Source organism: Oncorhynchus kisutch, linkage group LG17 (assembly GCF_002021735.2).
Source record: "Oncorhynchus kisutch isolate 150728-3 linkage group LG17, Okis_V2, whole genome shotgun sequence".
Classification (NCBI taxonomy): Eukaryota; Metazoa; Chordata; class Actinopteri; order Salmoniformes; family Salmonidae; genus Oncorhynchus; species Oncorhynchus kisutch.
In genome coordinates, this window is record NC_034190.2 from 727,385 (window position 1) to 752,473 (window position 25,089).

General features: G+C 45.9%; 1 protein-coding gene across 3 annotated transcripts in view; it reads left to right on the forward strand.

The window, feature by feature from the left end:
* The window catches only part of LOC109880487 (protein spire homolog 1), a 110,775-nt gene that overhangs the window by 59,910 nt on the left and 25,776 nt on the right, over window positions 1-25,089 (forward strand). For all 3 annotated transcript variants that reach the window (XM_031794991.1, XM_031794992.1, XM_031794994.1), the window contains 5 exons: window positions 3,674-3,760; window positions 4,623-4,752; window positions 12,272-12,319; window positions 15,379-15,530; window positions 18,102-18,183. In XM_031794991.1, the coding sequence (XP_031650851.1) occupies window positions 3,674-3,760; window positions 4,623-4,752; window positions 12,272-12,319; window positions 15,379-15,530; window positions 18,102-18,183 (499 nt within the window). The remainder of the gene's footprint in view (window positions 1-3,673; window positions 3,761-4,622; window positions 4,753-12,271; window positions 12,320-15,378; window positions 15,531-18,101; window positions 18,184-25,089) is intronic.

Sequence of the window (25,089 nt, forward strand, 5' to 3'; positions counted from 1 at the left end):
AGATAGCAGATGTTCTGAAAGAGCTGCAAAACCTGGACCCGTACAAATCAGCTGGGCTTGACAATCTGGACCCTCTATTTCTGAAACTATCCGCCGCCATTGTCGCAACCACTATTACCAACCTGTTCAACCTCTCTTTCATATCGTCTGAGATCCCCAAGGATTGGAAAGCTCCCCCAGTCATCCCCCTCTTCAAAGGGGGAGACACCCTGGACCCAAACTGTTACAAACCTATATCCATCCTGCCCTGCCTATCTAAGGTCTTCGAAAGCTGAGTACCTCAGCCACGCTCAAGGTACTAAACGATATCATAACCGCCATCGATAAAAGACAGTACTGTGCAGCCGTCTTCATCGACCTTACCAAGGCTTTCGACTCTGTCAATCACCATATTCTTATCGGCAGACTCGGTAGCCTCGGTTTTTCGGATGACTGCCTTGCCTGGTTCACCAATTACTTTGCAGACAGAGTTCAGTGTGTCAAATCGGAGGGCATGCTGTCCGGTCCTCTGGCAGGCTCTATGGGGGTGCCACAGGGTTCAATCCTCGGGCCGACTCTTTTCTCTGTATATATCAATGATGTTGCTCTTGCTGCGGGCGATTCCCTGATCCACCTCTACGCAGACGACACCATTCTATATACTTCCGGCCCGTCCTTGAACACTGTGCTATCTAACCTCCAAACGAGCTTCAATGCCATACAACACTCCTTCCGTGGCCTCCAACTGCTCTTAAACGCTAGTAAAACCAAATGCATGCTTTTCAACCGTTCGCTGCCTGCACCCGCACGCCTGACCAGCATCACCACCCTGGATGGTTCCGACCTTGAAAATGTGGACATCTATAAGTACCTAGGTGTCTGGCTAGACTGTAAACTCTCCTTCCAGACTCATATCAAACATCTCCAATCGAAAATCAAATCAAGAGTCGGCTTTCTATTCCGCAACAAAGCCTCCTTCACTCACGCCGCCAAACTTACCCTAGTAAAACTGACTATCCTACAGATCCTCGACTTCGGCGACGTCATCTACAAAATTGCTTCCAACACTCTACTCAGCAAACTGGATGCAGTTTATCACAGTGCCATCCGTTTTGTCACTAAAGCACCTTATACCACCCACCACTGCGACTTGTATGCTCTAGTCGGCTGGCCCTCGCTACATATTCGTCGCCAGACCCACTGGCTCCAGGTCATCTACAAGTCCATGCTAGGTAAAAGCTCCGCCTTATCTCAGTTCACTGGTCACGATGGCAACACCCATCCGTAGCACGCGCTCCAGCAGGTGTATCTCATTGATCATCCCTAAAGTCAACACCTCATTTGGCTGCCTTTCGTTCCAGTTCTCTGCTGCCTGTGACTGGAACGAATTGCAAAAATCGCTGAAGTTGGAGACTTTTATCTCCCTCACCAACTTCAAACATCTGCTATCTGAGCAGCTAACCGATCGCTGCAGCTGTACATAGTCTATCGGTAAATAGCCCACCCATTTTTACCTACCTCATCCCCATACTGTTTTTATTTATTTACTTTTCTGCTCTTTTGCACACCAATATCTCTACCTGTACATGACCATCTGATCATTTATCACTCCAGTGTTAATCTGTAAAATTGTAATTATTCGCCTACCTCCTCATGCCTTTTGCACACAATGTATATAGACTCTCTTTTTTTCTTTTTTTTCCTACTGTGTTATTGACTTGTTAATTGTTTACTCCATGTGTAACTCTGTGTTGTTGTCTGTTCACACTGCTATGCTTTATCTTGGCCAGGTCGCAGTTGCAAATGAGAACTTGTTCTCAACTAGCCTACCTGGTTAAATAAAGGTGAAAAGAAAGGGCTGTCTCATCATTATTGGTCATCAGGCCTACTGCTGTTGTCATCTGCAAACACCGCACCCTTGTGTGGCCCCAGTGTTGAGGTTCAGCGAAGTGGAGATGTTGTTTCCTACCTTCCCCACCTGGGGGCGGCCTGTCAGGAAGTCCAGGACCCAGTTGCACAGGGTGGTGTTCAGACCCAGGGCCCTGAGCTTAATGATGAGCTTGGAGGGTACTATGGTGTTAAATGTTGAGCTATAGTCAATGAACAGCATTCTTGCATAGGTATTCCTCTTGTCCAGATGGGATAGGGCAGTGCGGTGGTGAGTGCATCGTCTGTGGCCCTATTGGGGCGGTAAGCATATTGGAGTAGGTCTAGGGTATCAGGTAGGGTGGAGGTGATATGATCCTTGACTAGTCTCTCAAAGAACTTCATGATGACAGAAGTGAGTGCTACGGGGCAATAGTCATTTAGTTCAGATACCTTTGCTTTGTTGGGTACAGGAACAATGGTGGCCATCTTGAAGCAAGTGGGGAAAGCAGACTGGGATAGGGAAAGATTTAATATTTCCGTAAACACAACAGCCAGCTGGTCTGCACATGCTCTGTGCCGGCAGCCTTGCGAGGGATAGCACGCTTAAATGTCTTACTCATATCGGCCACAGGGAAGGAGAGCCCACGGTTCTTGGTAGCGGGCCGCGTCAGTGGCACTGCGTTATCCTCAAAGCGGGTGAAGAAGGTGTTTAGCTTGTCTGGATACAAGGCTTCGGTGTCCGTAACGCTTCTGGTTTTCCTTTTGCAATCTGTGATTGTCTATAGACCCTTGCCACATATGTCGCGTGTCTGAGCCGTTGAATTGCAGCTCCACTTTGTCTCAGTACTGATGTTTTGCCTGTTTGATTGCCTTACGGATGGAATAACTACACTGTTTGTATTCGGCCATATTCCCAGTCACCTTGCCTTGGTTAACAGTGAACAACAGTGAAGAGGCGACTCCGAGATATTCTTTGCAACTCTGCCTAGAAGGCCAGCATCCGGGAGTCGCCTCTTCACTGTTGACGTTGAGACTGGTGTTTTGCGGGTACTATTTAATGAAGCAGCCAGTTGAGGACTTGTGAGGCGTCTGTTTCTCAAACTAGACACTCTAAAGTACTTGTCCTCTTGTTCAGTTGTGCACCGGGGCCTCCCACTCCTCTTTCTATTCTGGTTAGAGACAGTTTGCACTGTTCTGTGAAGGGAGTAGTACACAGCGTTGTAGGAGATGTTCAGTTTCTTGCCAATTTATCGCATGGAATAGCCTTCATTTCTCAGAACAAGAACAGACTGATGAGTTTCAGAAGAAAGTCTTTGTTTCTGGCCATTTGGAGGCTGTAATCGAACCCGCAAATGCTGTTGCTCCAGAGACTCACCTAATCTGAAGGACAGTTTTATTGCTTCTTTAATCAGGACAACAGTTTTTAGCTGTGCAAACACAATTGCAAAAGGTTTTTCTAATGATCAATTAGCCTTTTAAAATGATACGCTTGGATTAATTAGCTAACACAACGTGCCATTGGAACACAGGAGTGATGGTTGCTGATAATGGCCCTCTGTGCGCCTATGTAGATATTCCATAAAAAATCTGCCATTTCCAGCTACAATGGTAATTTACAACATTAACAATGTCTACACTGTGTTTCTGATCAATTTGATGTTATTTTACTGGACAAAAAAGGTGCTTTTCTTTCCAAAACATGGACATTTCAAAGTGACCCCAAACTTTTGAACGGTAGTGTATGTGTACTCACTACCTGTGTGTGTGTGTGTGTGTGTGTGTGTGTACTCACTACCTTTCCTGTTCCTATGTGTTGTTACTCCAGCTGAATGGAGACATCCCTCCCAGGTTAAAGAAGAGCGCTCATGAGGTCATCCTGGACTTCATCCGCTCCAGACCACCTCTCAACCCTGTGAGTACTGACCTAGTCTCTGACCACCTCTCAACCCTGTGAGTACTGACCTAGTCTCTGACCACCTCCCAACCCTGTGAGTACTGACCCAGTCTCTGACCACCTCTCAACCCTGTGAGTACTGACCTAGTCTCTGACCACCTCTCAACCCTGTGAGTACTGACCTAGTTTCTGACCACCTCTCAACCCTGTGAGTACTGACCTAGTCTCTGACCACCTCCCAACCCTGTGAGTACTGACCCAGTCTCTGACCACCTCTCAACCCTGTGAGTACTGACCTAGTCTCTGACCACCTCTCAACCCTGTGAGTACTGACCTAGTCTCTGACCACCTCCCAACCCTGTGAGTACTGACATAGTCTCTGACCACCTCTCAACCCTGTGAGTACTGACCTAGTCTCTGACCACCTCTCAACCCTGTAAGTACTGACCTAGTCTCTGACCACCTCTCAACCCTGGGAGTACTGACCTAGTCTCTGACCACCTCTCAACCCTGTGAGTTCTGACCTAGTCTCTGACCACCTCTCAACCCTGTGAGTTCTGACCTAGTCTCTGATCACCCCTCAACCCTGGGAGTACTGACCTAGTCTCTGACCACCTCTCAACCCTGTGAGTACTGCTGTGCTACGACAGACTTGATGGTGATAATGAGGAGGATGAATTGAGATGGTGGCATGTGTCTGTCAGCTCCCTATTGCTAGCACTGAGCAATACACACTAAACCGTAATTAGTGCCCTTACTGTGACACCTTCTTGCCCCTAAGGGGATGAATCCAATTGTATTGGATTGAACGGGAGCTGCTTCAGTACGTGTTTCACTGGTGTTGATGATCTCTCCTGATAATTCATTATCTCTGTGTCAGGTTGCTGCCAGGAAGCTGAAGCCCCACCCTGCGCGGCCGCGAAGTCTCCATGAGCGCCTCCTCGAGGGCATCAAACAGGAGAGGAAGCTACGGCCTGTATCACCTGACATGACCCGGCGCAATCACCTGGGTCAGCAGGACACACACACACACACACACACAGAGAATGCGTTTACTCAAAGGGTAACACCTTGCATACAGTAGCTCCAATTCACAGTCACATGTTGATGCACAGATACAGTGCCGTAGGAAAGTATTCAGACCCCTTAACTTTTTTTCTACATTTTTGTTACTTTACAGCCTTATTCTAAAGTTGATTTAAAATAACAAATTTAAGATCTCATCAATCTACACACAATACCCCCATAATGACAAAGCAAAAACAGGCTTTTGGATATTTTAGCAAATGTATTAAAAATAAACATTTGTAAATATAACAGTTGCATAACTATTCAATCAAATACTTGGAATTGCAGTGTTAATATAGATGAAAATGAATGCACAAATTGTAAATCTCTGGTTAAGTGTCTGCTAAATGACTGAAAAATGTAAATGTAAAACATTTAGTTTTTAGCGTTGACGTAAAGTTATTTAGTTATTCATATGGTTTGTTTTCAGCAGCAGGCACTTCTCTTTGCTGATATTCTTTAAAATTAGTCTTCCTCAAGTTGTAAATTGAGTCGTTTAGAGTTCAATCAACCGGCGTATGTTGTGAAAATAAGCTTGACGTTCTTATCCGCTAATACTCAGATACATTTAAATCCTTAAGAGGATCAATGTTTGTGACGGCATACTGTACAGCTCACAGGGCAGCCATTGTTAGGGGTAATTCTGGATGTTTGGTTTCTGGATTCTGTTGGGTTGTTGTGTAATTAGTGAAGTACCTCAGGGAACTGTGGTTTTACTGCAGACATACCTTTAATGACATGGATGTCTAGATTATTTACAAATGGGTTTTCCGTCTGAGGTATTAAAGATCCAATGTAGTTGAAAATGTGATTTTCCTGTGTTTTATATATATTTCCTCCCAGACCACTCGGTCCGCCCTCCCAGACCACTCGGCCCCGCCTCTCCCAGACCACTCGGCCCCGCCTCTCCCAGACCACTCGGCCCCGCCTCTCCCAGACCACTCGGTCCGCCCTCCCAGACCACTCGGTCCGCCCTCCCAGACCACTCGGTCCGCCCTCCCAGACCACTCGGTCCGCCCTCCCAGACCACTCGGCCCCGCCTCTCCCAGACCACTCGGTCCGCCCTCCCAGACCACTCGGTCCGCCCTCCCAGACCACTCGGTCCCGCCTCTCCCAGACCACTCGGTCCGCCCTCCCAGACCACTCGGTCCGCCCTCCCAGACCACTCGGTCCGCCCTCCCAGACCACTCGGTCCGCCCTCCCAGACCACTCGGCCCCGCCTCTCCCAGACCACTCGGCCCCGCCTCTCCCAGACCACTCGGCCCGCCCTCCCAGACCACTCGGTCCGCCCTCCCAGACCACTCGGTCCGCCCTCCCAGACCACTCGGCCCCGCCTCTCCCAGACCACTCGGCCCTCCCGCCCAGACCACTCGGTCCGCCCTCCCAGACCACTCGGCCCCGCCTCTCCCAGACCACTCGGCCCTCCCGCCCAGACCACTCGGTCCGCCCTCCCAGACCACTCGGTCCGCCCTCCCAGACCACTCGGTCCGCCCTCCCAGACCACTCGGTCCGCCGTCCCAGACCACTCGGCCCGCCCGCCCAGACCACTCGGTCCGCCCTCCCAGACCACTCGGTCCCCCCTCCCAGACCACTCGGCCCACCCTCCCAGACCACTCGGTCCGCCCTCCCAGACCACTCGGTCCGCCCTCCCAGACCACTCGGTCCGCCGTCCCAGACCACTCGGTCCGCCCTCCCAGACCACTCGGCCCGCCCGCCCAGACCACTCGGCCCGCCCGCCCAGACCACTCGGCCCGCCCGCCCAGACCACTCGGTCCGCCCTCCCAGACCACTCGGTCCGCCCTCCCAGACCACTCGGCCCGCCCTCCCAGACCACTCGGCCCGCCCGCCCTCCCAGACCACTCGGTCCGCCCGCCCTCCCAGACCACTCGGTCCGCCCGCCCAACCCAGACCACTCGGTCCGCCCTCCCTCCCAGACCCCTCGGCCCGCCCGCCCACCCAGACCACTCGGCCCGCCCGCCCACCCAGACCACTCGGCCCGCCCGCCCGCCCAGACCACTCGGTCCGCCCTCCCGCCCAGACCACTCGGCCCCGCCTCTCCCAGACCACTCGGCCCCGCCTCTCCCAGACCACTCGGCCCCGCCTCTCCCAGACCACTCGGCCCCGCCTCTCCCAGACCACTCGGCCCCGCCTCTCCCAGACCACTCGGCCCCGCCTCTCCCAGACCACTCGGCCCCGCCTCTCCCAGACCACTCGGTCCGCTCGCCCACCCAGACCACTCGGCCCGCCCAGACCACTCGGTCCGCCCTCCCGCCCAGACCACTCGGTCCGCCCTCCCGCCCAGACCACTCGGTCCGCCCGCCCACCCAGACCACTCGGCCCGCCCAGACCACTCGGTCCGCCCTCCCGCCCAGACCACTCGGTCCGCCCTCCCGCCCAGACCACTCGGTCCGCCCTCCCGCCCAGACCACTCGGTCCGCCCTCCCAGACCACTCGGTCCGCCCTCCCAGACCACTCGGTCCGCCCTCCCAGACCACTCGGCCCGCCCGCCCACCCAGACCACTCGGCCCGCCCAGACCACTCGGTCCGCCCTCCCGCCCAGACCACTCGGTCCGCCCTCCCAGACCACTCGGTCCGCCCTCCCAGACCACTCGGTCCGCCCTCCCGGACCACTCGGCCCGCCCTCCCAGACCACTCGGTCTGCCCTCCCGCCCAGACCACTCGGCCCCGCCTCTCCCAGACCACTCGGCCCGCCCTCCCAGACCACACGGCCCGCCCTCCCAGACCACTCGGCCCCCCTCCCAATAAAAAAGTAAGAGATAAGACTAACAAATTATTAAAGTGCAGCAGTAAATAACAATAGCGGGGCTTTATACAGGGGGTACCGGTGTTGAGGTAATTGATGTAATATGTAGGTGGAGTTATTAAAGTGACTATGCATAGATAATGAACAGAGTAGCAGCGGGGGGGAAGAGGGGGGGGAAGCAATGCAGATAGTCTGGGTAGCCATTTGATTAGATGTTCAGGAGTCTTATGGCTTGGGGGTAGAAGCTGTTTAGAAGCCGTACCAGGCAGTGATGCAACCCATCAGGATGCTCTCGATGGTGCAGCTGTAAAACATTTTGAGGATCTGAGGACCCATGCCAAATCTTTTCAGTCTCCTGAGGGGGAATAGGTTTTGTCGTACCCTCTTCACAACTGTCTTGGTGTGTTTGGACCATAATAGTTTGTTGGTGATGTGGACACCAAGGAACTTGAAGCTCTTAACCTGCTCCACTGTAGCCCCGTCGATGAGAACGGGGGGTGTGCACTATCCTCCTCCTTTTCCTGTAGTACACAATAATTTCCTTTTTGTCTTGATCACATTGAGGGACAGGTTGTTGTCATGGCACCACACTGTCAGATCTCTGACCTCCCTATAGGCAGTCTCATCATTGTCTGTGATCAGGTCTACCACTGTTGTGTCGTCAACAAACTTAATGATGGTGTTGGAGTCGTGCCTGGTTGCTGCTGCCGTCATAAGAGACGGTAGCAACAACATTATGTACAAAAGAAAGTTACGAACAACGTGAAAAAACTATCAAAATAGCACGGTTGGTTAAGAGCCGCTAAGATGGCAGCCCTCCCCTCTGGCGCCATCATTCACCACCTCTCCCTTTGCTATGGTGTCTGTCTAAATCCCTCCAATCACTTTTACTGATTCTGGGTGATGGTTGTGTCAAGTGGAATCATTATTTTTCACTGTTCCCCCCCGCCTTCTCACTGCATTTCGGGTGCTGATTGAGCTCACTGGCTGACCTGACTGTAACACAGACTGATGATTAGGGAGGAATACAATGTTGAAGATGATGATGTCAGGACCATATTGAAGTTCCCTCCTATAGGAGCAGTCTAAAGTCCTGACTGTAACACAGTGTCATGTCTTTACTATGGATTAAATTATATGACATGTTATTTTATTAAATCAATTCTCTGTAATTAATATTACCTGATTTAAACTAATCATGTAAGTGTCATTAACTAGAAAGTCGGGTCACCACGGAAGAATGTTTATAGAGCTGTTGTCTTCCGAATAAACTCTTCAAGACCTGTTAATCTTTTACATCAATAGCAGTCAATATTTAATCGTCCCTTAGTCTTATCTGAATGTCGTAAAATTATTGGTTATCATCATAAACCCTGGCTAACAAATTTAATCAGCGATACAAAATTAGATTTATTTATTTACTAAATACCTAAATATCTAAATAATCACACAGAATTACACATACACAGAATTGATTACTAATTATGTCTTAAAAGAAAACTGATATGATGGCTGTTTACACAAAGAAGGGGTTGGGTTTGAATGAAAGAGCGGGAAGAGTGAGGGACAAAGGGATTGGGTCTCTATCAAACCTTGAGAAGCCATGCTACCGTAAATACAGAATCTTATGCAAAGGAAAATGCAAGATGTACAGTGGGGCAAAAAAGTATTTAGTCAGCCACCAATTGTGCAAGTTCTCCCACTTAAAAATATGAGAGAGGCCTGTAATTTTCATCATAGGTACACTTCAACTATGACAGACAAAATTAGGTTTTTTTTCTCCAGAAAATCACATTATAGGATTTTTTATGAATTTATTAGCAAGTTATGGTGGAAAATAAGTATTTGGTCAATAACAAAAGTTTATCTCAATACTTTGTTATATACCTTTTGTTGGCAATGACAGAGGTCAAACGTTTTCTGTAAGTCTTCACAAGGTTTTCACACACTGTTGCTGGTATTTTGGCCCATTCCTCAATGCAGATCTCTAGAGCAGGGATGTTTTGGGGCTGTTGCTGGGCAACACAGACTTTCAACTCCCTCCAAAGATTTTCTATGGGGTTAAGATCTGGAGACTGGCTAGGCCACTCCAGGACCTTGAAATGCTTCTTACGAAGCCACTCCTTCGTTGCCCGGGCGGTGTGTTTAGGATCATTGTCATGCTGAAAGACCCAGCCACGTTTCATCTTCAATGCCCTTGCTGATAGGAGGTTTTCACTCAAAATCTCACGATACATGGCCCCATTCATTCTTTCCTTTACACGGATCAGTCGTCCTGCTCCCTTTGCAGAAAAACAGCCCCAAAGCATGATGTTTCCACCCCCATGCTTCACAGTAGGTATGGTGTTCTTTATGATGAAACTCAGCATTCTTTGTCCTCCAAACACGACGATTTGAGTTTTTACCAAAAAGTTATATTTTGGTTTCATCTGACCATATGACATTCTCCCAATCTTCTTCTGGATCATCCAAATGCTCTCTAGCAAACTTCAGACGGGCCTGGACATGTACTGGCTTAAGCAGGGGGACACGTTTGGCACTGCAGGATTTGAGTCCCTGGCGGCATAGTGTGTTACTGATGGTAGGCTTTGTTACTTTGGTCCCAGCTCTCTGCAGGTCATTCACTAGGTCCCCCCGTGTGGTTCTGGGATTTTTGCTCACCGTTCTTGTGATCATTTTGACCCCACGGGGTGAGATCTTGCGTGGAGCCCCAGATCGAGGGAGATTATCAGTGGGTCTTGTATGTCTTCCATTTCCTAATAATTGCTCCCACAGTTGATTTCTTCAAACCAAGCTGCTTACCTATTGCAGATTCAGTCTTCCCAGCCTGGTGGAGGTCTACAATTTTGTTTCTGGTGTCCTTTGACAGCTCTTTGGTCTTGGCCATAGTGGAGTTTGGAGTGTGACTGTTTGATGTTGTGGACAGGTGTCTTTTATACTGATAACAAGTTCAAACAGGTGCCATTCATACAGGTAACGAGTGGAGGACAGAGGAGCCTCTTAAAGAAGAAGTTACAGGTCTGTGAGAGCCAGAAATCTTGCTTGTTTGTAGGTGACCAAATACTTATTTTCCACCATAATTTGCAAATAAATAAATTAAAAATCCTACAATGTGATTTTCAGGATTTTTTTTTCTCATTTTGTCTGTCATAGTTGAAGTGTACCTATGATGAAAATTACAGGCCTCTCTCATATTTTAAAGTGGGAGAACTTGCACAATTGGTGGCTGACTAAATACTTTTTTGCCCCACTGTATATTTACTCTGAGCTGCGCTTCGATAGATGGGTCGAAGATGGAAGGCTGGGTTGCCTAGCAGAGATCTCCCTTGTCCTTCGAATAATTTTTCTGGGCGGATACGTTGTAGTCTGTCGTCTTGTGGTAGAACGGATACGTTGTTGTACCCTGTCTTTCTTTCTTATTGTTTGTCTTTTCCAACATGTTTACAGCTGCTGCTGATAACTTGACGTCTAGGATGTATCACTTCTTTAGTGAATAAGAGTTCAAAGTTCATACCAAGTTGCCATACTATAAGCTCATGCTATATTCTGGCTGGTGTAGTCACATTCATCCTTCCAGCGTGGCAATCGTCACCTCTACGTTGAAATTCGCCCTTCTAAACGTATGGACATCAGACCTCAGGTCATCAGGAACACAATGTTAATTTTATTAGGTTGTAGTCATTCAACCATTCGCAAACAGAGCTCAAGCTGAGGTTGAGTTAGTTCGCCGTGAATTGGGTCACGGGGGTTCTTATGGAAATGTAGAAAAGGGGTTGGTTCATCATTTCCAACCAATGCCTATTTGCGTGGCCACTAATTGACCATATTGTACTTCTGAAAGTAATTCTCTCATTTTTAAAAACTAAAATTACATTTAATCTTTTCACAAATAGTTTCATAATTAAACATTTTAAATTGCACAACAATTCCATGTGAATCTCATAATAAGAATGTGTAGACTTTCCAAGATACAGTTTGTCGTCCTATCATCAGATATAACGTCTCAGACGACAACTGATCTGACATCATATTCTTTAAGTACCAACGGATACTTTCAATTGGTTGGATTACCGAAATATTGTTCGGTTCCCAACCTTTTGATGTTACCACACTCTCTCTATGTTACCAAAGGGCTTTCCAAGAGTCCATTCTGTAGAGTAGAGAGAGAAAAGGGGGAAAGGTATTTATGGGGTCATAAAGCACACAAACAGGGCAACATCATGACAACAGACTGATGATTAAATCAAATTAAATCAAAGTTTATTTGTCACGTGCGCCGAATACAACAGGTGTAAACCTGTGAAATGCTTACTTACAGGCTCTAACCAATGGTGCCAAAAAAAGGTGTGTGTGCGTGTGTGTGTGTGTGTGTAGGTAAGTAAAGAAATAAATAAAACAACAGTAAAAAGACATTTGAAAAAAGAGTAGCAGCACCTGTTAGTAAGGCTTATTGAGGTAGTATGTACATGTAGATATCGTTAAAGTGACTATGCATATATGATGAACAGAGAGTAGCAGAAGCGTTAAAAGAGGGGTTGGTGGGTGGTGGGACACAATGCAGATAGCACTGTTAGCCAATGTGCGGGAGCACTGGTTGGTCGGGCCAATTTAGGTAGTATGTACATGAATGTATAGGGAGGAATACTGTGTTGTTGATGATGCCAGAACCATATTGAAGGATATGTTACCTCCTATAGGAGCAGTCAAAAGCATCAGCACCCCTCAAGATCTGAACCGCAGCTCAGGTAAAGCATTATTACTGTTCTACCACTTATCGCCTACAATGGTGGGGTGGTTGGTGTGTGTGTGAGGATGTACACAGTGTTGGACTTGAATGAGTGTGAATGAACACTACATGACCAAAGGTATGTGGACACCTGCTTGCCCAACATCTCATTCTAAAATCATGGGCATTAATATGGAGTTATGCTGCTATAACAGCTTCCACTCTTCTGGGAAGGCTTTCCACTAGATGTTGGAACGTTGCTGCGGGGACCATTCAGTCACAAGAGCATTAGTGAGGTCGGGCACTGATGTTTGGCAATTAGGCCTGGCTCGCAGTCGGCGTTCCATTTCATCCCAAAGGTGTTCATTGAGGTTAAGGTCAGGGATCTGTGCAGGCTAGTCAAGTTCTTCCACACCAATCTCGACAAACCATTTCTATATGTACCTCGCTTTCTGCACGGTGGCATTGTCATGCTGAAACAGGAAAAGGGCCTTCCCCAAACTGTTGCCACAATGTTGGAAGCACAGAATCGTCTAGAATGTCATTGTATGCTGTAGCATTAACATTTCACTTCACTGGAACTAAGGGGCCCAAACCATGAAAAACAGCCCCAGACAATTATTCCTCCTCCACCAAACTTTACAGTTGGCACTATGCATTGGGGCAGATGGCATTCTCCTGGCATCCGCCAGACCCAGATTCGTCCGTCGGGCTGCCAGATGGTGAAGCGGGATTCATCCCTCCAGAAAAAATATTTCCGTTGCTCCAGTGCATAATGGCGGCGAGCTTTACAACACTCCAGCCAACGCTGGTGATCTTAGGCTTATGTGCGGCTACTCGGCCATGGAAACCCATTTCGTGAAGCTCCTGACTAACAATTATTGTGCTGAATTTGATTCTAGAGTCCTTATGGAACTCGGTAGTGAGTGTTGCAACTGAGGACAGATGATTGTTATGCGTTTCAGCACTCTGTTGTCCCGTTCTGTGAGCTTGTGTGGCCTACCACTTTGCGGCTGAGCCGTTGTTGCTCCTAGACGTTTCCACTTCACAATACCTGCACTTACAGTTGACTGGGTAGCTCTTGCAGGGCACACATTTGACGAACTGACTTGTTGTGAAGTTTGCATCCTATGACGGTGCCACTTTGAAAGTCGATGAGCTCTTCAGTAAGGCCAGTCTACTGCCAATTTTTGTCTATGGAGATTGCATGGCTTTGTGCTCAATTTTATACACCTGTCAGCAACGGGCGTGACTGAAATAGCCAAATCCACACATTTGAAAGGGTATCCACATAGAGTGGGGAGAACAAGTATGTGATACACTGCCGATTTTGCAGGTTTTCCTACTTACAATGCATGTAGATCTAACACAAAATCCAGAAAATAACATTGTATGATTTTTAAGTAATTAATTTGCATTTTATTGCATGACATAATGAGTATTTGATACATCAGAAAAGCAGAATTTATATTTGGTACAGAAACCTTTGTTTGCAATTACAGAGATTATACGTTTCCTGTAGTTCTTGACCAGGTTTGCACACACTGCAGCAGGGTGTGTTGGGATGGTGTGTTACTGTGTGTTGGGATGGTGTGTTACTGTGTGTTGGGATGGTGTGTTACTGTGTGTTGGGATGGTGTGTTACTGTGTTGGGATGGTGTGTTACTGTGTGTTGGGATGGTGTGTTACTGTGTGTTGGGATGGTGTGTTACTGTGTGTTGGGATGGAGTGTTACTGTCTGTTGGGATGGTGTGTTACTGTGTGTTGGGATGGTGTGTTACTGTCTGTTGGGATGGTGTGTTACTGTGTGTTGGGATGGTGTGTTTCTGTGTGTTGGGATGGTGTGTTACTGTGTTGGGATGGTGTTTTACTGTGTGTTGGGATGGTGTGTTACTGTGTGTTGGGATGGTGTGTTACTGTGTGTTGGGATGGTGTGTTACTGTGTTGGGATGGTGTGTTACTGTGTGTTGGGATGGTGTGTTACTGTGTGTTGGGATGGTGTGTTACTGTCTGTTGGGATGGTGTGTTTCTGTGTGTTGGGATGGTGTGTTACTGTGTTGGGATGGTGTGTTACTGTCTGTTGGGATGGTGTGTTACTGTGTTGGGATGGTGTGTTACTGTGTTGGGATGGTGTGTTACTGTGTGTTGGGATGGTGGGATGGTGTGTTACTCTGTGTTGAGATGGTGTGTTTCTGTGTGTTGGGATGGTGTGTTACTGTGTTGGGATGGTGTTACTGTCTGTTGGGATGGTGTGTTACTGTGTGTTGGGATGGTGTGTTACTGTGTTGGGATGGTGTGTTACTGTCTGTTGGGATGGTGTGTTACTGTGTTTTGGGATGGTGTGTTACTGTGTTGGGATGGTGTGTTACTGTGTGTTGGGATGGTGTGTTACTGTGTGTTGGGATGGTGTGTTACTGTGTGTTGGGATGGTGTGTTACTGTGTGTTGGGATGGTGTGTTACTGTGTGTTGGGATGGGGTGTTACTGTGTGTTGGGATGGGGTGTTACTGTGTGTTGGGATGGTGTGTTACTGTGTGTTGGGATGGTGTGTTACTGTGTTGGGATGGTGTGTTACTGTGTGTTGGGATGGTGTGTTTCTGTGTTGGTCTTTATAAGCTGTGTGATTATTCATGAAAGTGGATGCATTGAAAATTCCCTTCTAGTCGACATGTTGAGTCGACAGAAGACCGAGGAGGAAAATACATAGCCGTTATCAAAACTGTAAATGTAACTTTATCCCCTCCAAGTGCATAATGGTTATCTTGTTCAATGTTTGTTCTGAAGATATTATCCTGTCTTTGTCCTGTAACTGAACACCACACACACACACACCCAGTTGTCATGCTGAACAGTTGTTGCTGAACAGCCCAATTTTCAGTGTCTGCATCCCAAATGGCACATTACTCCCTATATACTGCACTACTTTAGACTGTGCTCTTGTCAACAGTAGTGTACTATGTAGGGAGTAGGGTGCCATGCAGCCAGTGAATCCCTGGAGTAGTTTTGTTCAGTTAGGGTTATTCCATGTTGATGAGTATTGTCACCCTGTGACTGATGTCCTCTCTGACTCCTCCCACAGACCTGTCCACTCCGGATGTCCTCAGAAAGCACGCCAGCAGCACCCTGGCCCTGTCCTGTCCACCAGCTCACGGGGTGGGAGGGGCTCTTGGTCAGAGGAAGAGGCTCCTGAAGGCACCCACGCTGGCTGAACTCTACAGCTCCGAGTCTGACGTACGTGTGTGGTGGAGCTGACCCCATTTAGTCAATTGTTTGGTCAATAGGCTGTTAGTACCAGTCAAAATTTTGGACACACCTACTCATTCAAGGGCTTTCTTCATTTTTAGACGCCTATGTTTGGTTCAGATTTGGTGCGGTCCAGACCGGCCTGGACTTCAACGTCCACGGACATAGATTTTTGGTCCGGACCAGATCTGAACCAATCATAGACGTTTATGTTTGGTTCAGATTCTGTCCTGTCTGGACCAGCCTTGATTTGGCCCAAACATAGACTAATATAAATGACATATTTTTATTATGAAAGACCACTTTTGAACTCTGTAATGTCACTGTGGAAGAGGTAAAAAAGTTAATGTTGTCTATTAATGACAAGCCACCGGGGTTTGACAATCTAGATGAAAAATTACAGTAAGATAATAGCGGACAATATTGCCACTCCTATTTGCCACATCTTCAATTTAAGCCTACTAGAAAGTGTCATTCCTCTACCTAAGAATAGTAAAGCCCCCTTCACTAGTTCAAATAGCCGACCAATCAGCCTGTTACCAACCCTTAGTAAACTTCTGGCCAGATACAATGCTATTTCATGGTAAATAACAGACAATCAATTCAAAAGCCCCCGTGTTGAGGATCAGCGTGGCAAATGCCTTGTTACCTACCCTTACCACCTGGTGGCGGCCCGTCAGGAGGTGCAGGATCCAGTTGCAGAGGGAGGTGTTTTGTCCCAGGGTCCTTAGCTTAGTGATTAGCTTTGCTGGCACTATGGTGTTGAATGCTGAGCTGTAGTCAATGAACAGCATTCTAACATAAGTATTCCTTTTGTCCAGATGGGATAGGGAAGTGTGATGGTGATCGCATAGTCTGTGGACCTGTTGGGGTGGTATGATAATTGGAGTGGTATCTGGGAGGATGCTGTTGTGAGCCATGACCAGCCTTTGAAAGGACTTTATGGCTACCAACACTAGTGCTACGGGGCGGTAATCATTTAAGCAGGTTACCTTCACTTCCTTGGGCACAGGGACTATGGTGGTTTGCTTAAAATGTGTAGGTATTATAGACTCGATCAGGGAGAGGTTGAAGACACTTGCCAGTTGGTCTGCGCATGCTCTGAGTACACATCCTGATAATCCGTCTGGCTCCGCCCCGCGGCTTTGTGAATGTTGACCTGTTTAAAGGCCTTGCTCACATTGGCTACCGAGAGTGTTATCACACAGTTGTCCAGAACAGCTGGTGCTCTCATGCATGCTTCAGTGTTGCTTGTCTCAACGTGAACATAAAAGGCATCTAGCTTGTCTGGTAGGCTTGCGTCACTGGGCAGCTCGCATCTGGGTTTCCCTTTTTATAGTCCGAAGTAGTTTATGCATGCATATAGGGAAGGACATTCAACAAGCACAGCAATTACACAAGAGACTGGTGATTGACTGAGAGAAATTGATGACACAATTGTGGTGGCTGTCTTGTTAGACTTCAGTGCAGCTTTTGACATTATCGATCATAGTCTGCTGCTTGAAAAACGTATGTGGATAAAGAGTTACATGCCTAACAGAACACAGAGGGTGTTCTTTAATGGAAGACTCTCAAACATAATCCAGGTAGAAACAGGAATTCCCCAGGGTAGCTGTTTAGGCCCCTTGCTTTTTTCAAAATTGACTAATGACATCCTTTGAGTAAGGCCAGTGTGTCGATGTATTTACACATGTTAAGTTTACTGAAAATAAATGCAGTTGACAGCGAGAGGACGTTTTATTTTTTGCTGAGTTTACAAATATATGGATGAGCGATGACCGAGCGGCATAGGCAATATGGAATAGTGACATAATTACATAACCTTCATTTCTAGTAATACTAGTCCCGTGCGAATAGGGTCTTTGGTAATGTGTATGCAATGTGCCACTTAAAGAGAGCAAGGGTTTAAAACAAATTAGGGATTTCGATAAGTATACTTTTCAGTCAGAAATGGCTGTGATTATGTTACAGCTTCAGCAACACGGACAGAGAGAGAGAGAGACAGCACTATACACACTGATGTAATGTGGTGGTCGCCTGCAGCAGAGAGGAGAGTGAGACAGCACTATACACACTGATGTCCTATGGTGGTCGCTGTAGTAGGGAGGAGAGCGAGACAGCGGGTGCTAGTCAGTCACTCGCTATTTTTTTTATTTATTTCATCAAACTGTGTGCTTAAAGCATCAGACAAGTTCAGTGAATATAGTTGATTTGATTAAAACGCATAGGATGTGTCTATATATGGAAAATATCACATTTTAAAAATAGCTTTCTTGTACTCCTTGTTGTAGAATAGGCTTTTATTTGTGATGTATGGATAACACAAACAATCACATTCTATCCACGCATGACGGCTGTCCCCTACTAAAAATCTTGGTCGACCAAGAGTCTTCTGGTCAAGGAAGCTCTTGACTTTCACAGAGAGACAAGTGTTCATTCATCGAGCCCACATCCAGAACTACTACACATTCCTTACTATCCAATTTGTAGCAGCAGGTTAGTGTGTTTCTAATGGGGTGTATATTCCTACATCAGTCATGTGTATCTCCTCATTAACAGGATGAGCCCAGTCACAGCTCCTCCAGTTTGTCAGCATCCATGTTGGATGCCTCGTCTCCGGGATCTGTCCTGGGGAAGAACAGTAAGATACCTTCACTCTCTTTTTGTTGTTTTTGAAAGTTGTGTTTATTATGTTTTCACTGAATTCGTAAACTGTTACATATTCCACATAAACATACACATTATTATATGAAGAAGTACATTTCCAGACATTTCATAACACCAAACATGAACACTAACTAGTACACTAGATCCCTCCACTTTGATGGCTCCCGAAGTATAGAAAACTAAGGCTGCGTCCTAAATGGAACACTAGACTATACAGACAATACAGTCAAACAGGTAGAGAGCCAAACACACACTGGTCCCCTAGCACATCGAACCCACCCCCAAAGTCTCTACGGCTGGCCATGCTTTCCTCCTGGCTACCCCAACCCCAGCCAACAGTTCTGCACCCCCCGCAGCTACTTTGCCCAAGCCTCCCCAGCTTCTCCTTCACCCAAATCCAGATAGCAGATGTTCTGAAAGAGCTGCAAAACCTGGACCCGTACAAATCAGCTGGGCTAGGCAATCTGGACCCTCTCTTTCAAAAAATTATCCGCCGCCATTGTTGCAAACCCCTATTACCAGTCTGTTCAACCTCTCTTTTATATCGTCAGAGATCCCTAAAGATTGGAAAACTGTCCCGGTCATCCCCCTCTTCAAAGTGGGTGACACTCTAGACCCAAACTGTTACAGACCTATAGCCATCCTGCCCTGCCTTTCTAAAGTCTTCGAAAGCCAAGTTAATAAACAGATCACCGAACATTTCGAATCCCACCGTACCTTCTCTGCTGTCCAATCCGGTTTCCGAGCTGGTAACAGGTGTACCTCAGCCACACTCAAGGTACTAAACGATATCATAACCGCCATCAATAAAAGACAGTACTGTGCAGCTGTCTTCATCGACCTGGCCAAGGCTTTCGACTCTGTCAATCACCATATTCTTATCGGCAGACTCAGTAGCCTCGGTTTTTCTAATGACTGCCTTGCCTGGTTCTCCAACTACTTTGCAGACAGAGTTCAGTGTGTCAAATCGGAGGGCCTCTTGACCGGACCTCTGGCAGTCTCTATGGGGGTGCCACAGGGTTCAAATCTCGGGCTGACTCTTTTCTCTGTAAATATCAATGATGTCGCTCTTGCTGCGGGTGATTCCCTGGTCCACCTCTACGCAGACGACACCATTCTGCATACATCTGGCCCTTCTTTGGACACTGTTACCTAACCTCTTGATGAGCTTCAATGCCATACAACACTCCTTCCGTGGACTCCAACTGCTCTTAAACGCAAGTAAAACTAAATGCATGCTTTTCAACCGTTCGCTGCCCGCCCCCGCCCGCCCGACTAGCACAACTACTCTGGACGGTTCTGACCTAGAATATGTGGACAACTACAAATACCTGGGTGTCTGGTTAGACTGTAAACTCTCCTTCCAGACTCATATTAAACATCTCCAATCCAAAATGTAAATCTGGAATCTGCTTTCTATTCCGCAACAAAGCCTCCTTCACTCACACCCCAAACATATCCTAGTAAAACCATCCTACCGATCCTCGACTTCGGAGATGTGTTTTACAAAATAGCTTCCAACACTCTACTCAGCAAACTGGATGCAGTCTCACAGTGCCATCCGTTCTGTCACCAAAGCTTCATATACCACCCACCACTGCGACCTGTATGCTCTATTCGGCTGGCCCGCGCTACATATTCGTCGCAAGACCCACTGGCCCCAGGTCATCTAAATCTTTGCTAGGTAAAGCGCCGCCTTGTCTCAGCTCACTGGTCACGATAACAACACTCACCTGTAGCACGCGCTCCAGCAGGTTTATCTCACTGGTCATCTCCAAAGCCAACACTTCCTTTGGCCTCCTTTCCTTCCAGTTCTCTGCTGCCAATGACTGGAACGAATTGCAAAATTTGCTGAAGCTGGAGACTTATATCTCCCTCCTAGCTTTAAACATCAGCTAACCGATCACTGCAGCTGTACATAGCCCATCTCTAAATAGCCCACCCAATCTACCTACCTCATCCCCATATTGGTTTTATTTACTTTGCTGCTCTTTTGCACACCAGTATCACTACACCATCATCTGCTCATCGTCATCTGCTCATCTATCACTCCAGTGTTAATCTGCTAAATTGTAATTACTTTGCTACTATGGCCTATATATTGCCATACCTCCTCATGCCATTTGCACACACTGTATAAATACTTTATTTTCTATTGTGTTATTGACTGTATGTTTGTTTATTCCATGTGTATCTCTGTGTTGTTTGTGTTGCACTGCTTTGCTTTATCTTGGCCAGGTCGCAGTTGTAAATGAGAACTTGTTCTCAACTGGCCTACCTGGTTAAATAAAGATGTTCTCAACTGGCCTACCTGGTTAAATAAAGATGTTCTCAACTGGCCTCCCTGGTTAAATAAAGGTGTTCTCAACTAGCCTACCTGGTTAAATAAAGGTGTTCTCAACTAGCCTACCTGGTTAAATAAAGGTGTTCTCAACTAGCCTACCTGGTTAAATAAAGGTGTTCTCAACTAGCCTACCTGGTTAAATAAAGATGTTCTCAACTAGCCTACCTGGTTAAATAAAGGTGTTCTCAACTGGCCTCCCTGGTTAAATAAAGGTGGAATAAAATACATAAATTAACAAGCATAACATAGCATTTAAGTAATCTAAACAAATAGTGAAACACAAAGATACTTATTTGGGTTAATTTAAGGAGTTTTAAAATTAGTTGGGTCCATGTCTTCTACAAAAGATAAGGTTGCCAGATGTTATAGAATTGCAGATCCCCTAACAGAGTAGCACATGTTATTGAATTGCAGATCCCCTAACAGAGTAGCACATGTTATTGAATTGCAGATCCCCTAACAGAGTAGCACATGTTATTGAATTGCAGATCCCCTAACAGAGTAGCACATGTTATTGAATTGCAGATCCCCTAACAGAGTAGCACATGTTATTGAATTGCAGATCCCCTAACAGAGTAGCACATGTTATTGAATTGCAGATCCCCTAACAGAGTAGCTAGTTTCTAGTTTCAGATGTTACATGACTTCCTTTATTCAGTGGTTAAAAGGAGGAGACAAACCTTCCTTCCACTTAAACAGTTTAAAACGTCTATCTAGGAGGGTAGGAAATGTTTGCATATTGCCCATATAGAGGAGTGAATGCTAGCATATAGAGTGGTGAATGTTAGTATTTTGTCCATATACAATAGTGAATGTTAGCATATTGACCATATAGAGGTAGTGAATGTTAGCATATTGACCATATAGAGGTAGTGAATGTTAGCATTTTGCCCATATAGAGGAGTGAATGCTAGCATATTGCCCATATAGAGGAGTGAATGCTAGCATATTGCCCATATAGAGGAGTGAATGCTAACATATTGCCCATATAGAGGAGTGAATGCTAGCATATTGCCCATATAGAGGAGTGAATGCTAGCATATTGCCCATATAGAGGAGTGAATGCTAGCATATTGCCCATATAGAGGAGTGAATGCTAGCATATTGCCCATATAGAGGAGTGAATGCTAGCATATTGCCCATATAGAGGAGTGAATGCTAGCATATTGCTCATATAGAGGAGTGAATGCTAGCATATTGCCCATATAGAGGAGTGAATGCTAGCATATTGCCCATATAGAGGAGTGAATGCTAGCATATTGCCCATATAGAGGAGTGAATGCTAGCATATTGCCCATATAGAGGAGTGAATGCTAGCATATTGCCCATATAGAGGAGTGAATGCTAGCATATTGCCCATATAGAGGAGTGAATGCTAGCATATTGCCCATATAGAGGAGTGAATGCTAGCATATTGCCCATATAGAGGAGTGAATGTTTGCATATTGCCCATATTGAGGAGTGAATGTTGGCATATAGAGTAGTGACTGTTCATATTGCCCATATTAGAGGAGTGAATGCTAGCATATTGCCAATATTGAGGAGTGAATGTTGGCATATTGCCCATATAGAGGAGTGAATGTTTGCATATTGCCCATATAGAGGAGTGAATGTTTGCATATTGCCCATATTGAGGAGTGAATGTTGGCATATAGAGTGGTGAATGTTAGTATTTTGTCCATATACAATAGTGAATGTTAGCATATTGACCATATAGAGGTAGTGAATGTTAGCATATTGACCATATAGAGGTAGTGAATGTTAGCATTTTGCCCATATAGAGTAGTGACTGTTAGCATTTTGCCCATATAGAGGAGTGAATGCTAGCATATTGCCCATATAGAGGAGTGAATGCTAGCATATTGCCCATATAGAGGAGTGAATGCTAACATATTGCCCATATAGAGGTAGTGAATGCTAGCATATTGCCCATATAGAGGTAGTGAATGCTAGCATATTGCCCATATAGAGGAGTGAATGCTAGCATATTGCCCATATAGAGGAGTGAATGCTAGCATATTGCCCATATAGAGGAGTGAATGCTAGCATATTGCCCATATAGAGGAGTGAATGCTAGCATATTGCCCATATAGAGGAGTGAATGCTAGCATATTGCCCATATAGAGGAGTGAATGCTAGCATATTGCCCATATAGAGGAGTGAATGCTAGCATATTGCCCATATAGAGGACTGAATGCTAGCATATTGCCCATATAGAGGTAGTGAATGCTAGCATATTGCCTATATAGAGGAGTGAATGCTAGCATATTGCCCATATAGAGGAGTGAATGCTAGCATATTGCCCATATAGAGGAGTGAATGCTAGCATATTGCCCATATAGAGGAGTGAATGCTAGCATATTGCCCATATAGAGGAGTGAATGCTAGCATATTGCCCATATAGAGGAGTGAATGCTAGCATATTGCCCATATAGAGGAGTGAATGCTAGCATATTGCCCATATAGAGGAGTGAATGTTTGCATATTGCCCATATTGAGGAGTGAATGTTGGCATATAGAGTAGTGACTGTTCATATTGCCCATATTAGAGGAGTGAATGCTAGCATATTGCCAATATTGAGGAGTGAATGTTGGCATATTGCCCATATAGAGGAGTGAATGTTTGCATATTGCCCATATAGAGGAGTGAATGTTTGCATATTGCCCATATTGAGGAGTGAATGTTGGCATATAGAGTGGTGAATGTTAGTATTTTGTCCATATACAATAGTGAATGTTAGCATATTGACCATATAGAGGTAGTGACTGTTAGCATATTGCCCATATAGAGGTAGTGAATGTTAGCATTTTGCCCATATAGAGGTAGTGAATGTTAGCATATTGCCCATATAGAGGAGTGAATGTTTGCATTTTGCCCATATAGAGGAGTGTGTTGCCCTCTTGGGTGTGATCAAATCAAATCAAAGCGTATTTGTCACGTGCGCTGAATACAACGGGTGTAGTAGACCTTACAGTGAAATGATGAATACAACAGGTGTAGTAGACCTTACAGTGAAATGCTGAATACAACAGGTGTAGTAGACCTTACAGTGAAATGCTGAATACAACAGGTGTAGTAGACCTTACAGTGAAATGCTGAATACAACAGGTGTACTAGACCTTACAGTGAAATGCTGAATACAACGGGTGTAGTAGACCTTACAGTGAAATGCTGAATACAACAGGTGTAGTAGACCTCACAGTGAAATGCTGAATACAACAGGTGTAGTAGACCTTACAGTGAAATGCTGAATACAACAGGTGTAGCTGACCTTACAGTGAAATGCTGAATACAACAGGTGTAGGTAGACCTTACAGTGAAATGCTGAATACAACAGGTGTAGTAGACCTTACAGTGAAATGCTGAATACAACAGGTGTAGTAGACCTTACAGTGAAATGCTGAATACAACAGGTGTACTAGACCTTACAGTGAAATGCTGAATACAACAGGTGTAGTAGACCTTACAGTGAAATGCTGAATACAACGGGTGTAGTAGACCTTACAGTGAAATGCTGAATACAACAGGTGTAGGTTGACCTTACAGTGAAATGCTGAATACAACAGGTGTAGTAGACCTTACAGTGAAATGCTGATTACAACAGGTGTAGTAGACCTTACAGTGAAATGCTGAATACAACAGGTGTAGTAGACCTTACAGTGAAATGCTGATTACAACAGGTGTAGTAGACCTCACAGTGAAATGCTGAATACAACAGGTGTAGTAGACCTTACAGTGAAATGCTGATTACAACAGGTGTAGTAGACCTCACAGTGAAATGCTGAATACAACAGGTGTAGTAGACCTTACAGTGAAATGCTGAATACAACAGGTGTAGCTGACCTTACAGTGAAATGCTGAATACAACAAGTGTAGGTAGACCTTACAGTGAAATGCTGAATACAACAGGTGTAGTAGACCTTACAGTGAAATGCTGAATACAACAGGTGTACTAGACCTTACAGTGAAATGCTGAATACAACAGGTGTAGTAGACCTTACAGTGAAATGCTGAATACAACAGGTGTAGTAGACCTTACAGTGAAATGCTGAATACAACAGGTGTAGGTTGACCTTACAGTGAAATGCTTACTTACAGGCCCTTAACCAACAATGTAATGTTTAAGTAACAAATAGGTATTAGGTAAACAGTAGATAAGTAAAGAAATACAATTAAAAACAGTATAATTACAGTGAAAATAACAGTAGTGAGGCTATATACAGGTGGTACCGGTACAGAGTCAATGTGGAGGCTATATACAGGTGGTACCGGTACAGAGTCAATGTGGAGGCTGTATACAGGTGGTACCGGTACAGAGTCAATGTGGAGGCTATATACAGGTGGTACCGGTACAGAGTCAATGTGGAGGCTATATACAGGTGGTACCGGTACAGAGTCAATGTGGAGGCTATATACAGGTGGTACCGGTACAGAGTCAATGTGGAGGCTATATACAGGGGGTACCGGTACAGAGTCAATGTGGAGGCTATATACAGGGGGTACCGGTACAGAGTCAATGTGGAGGCTGTATACAG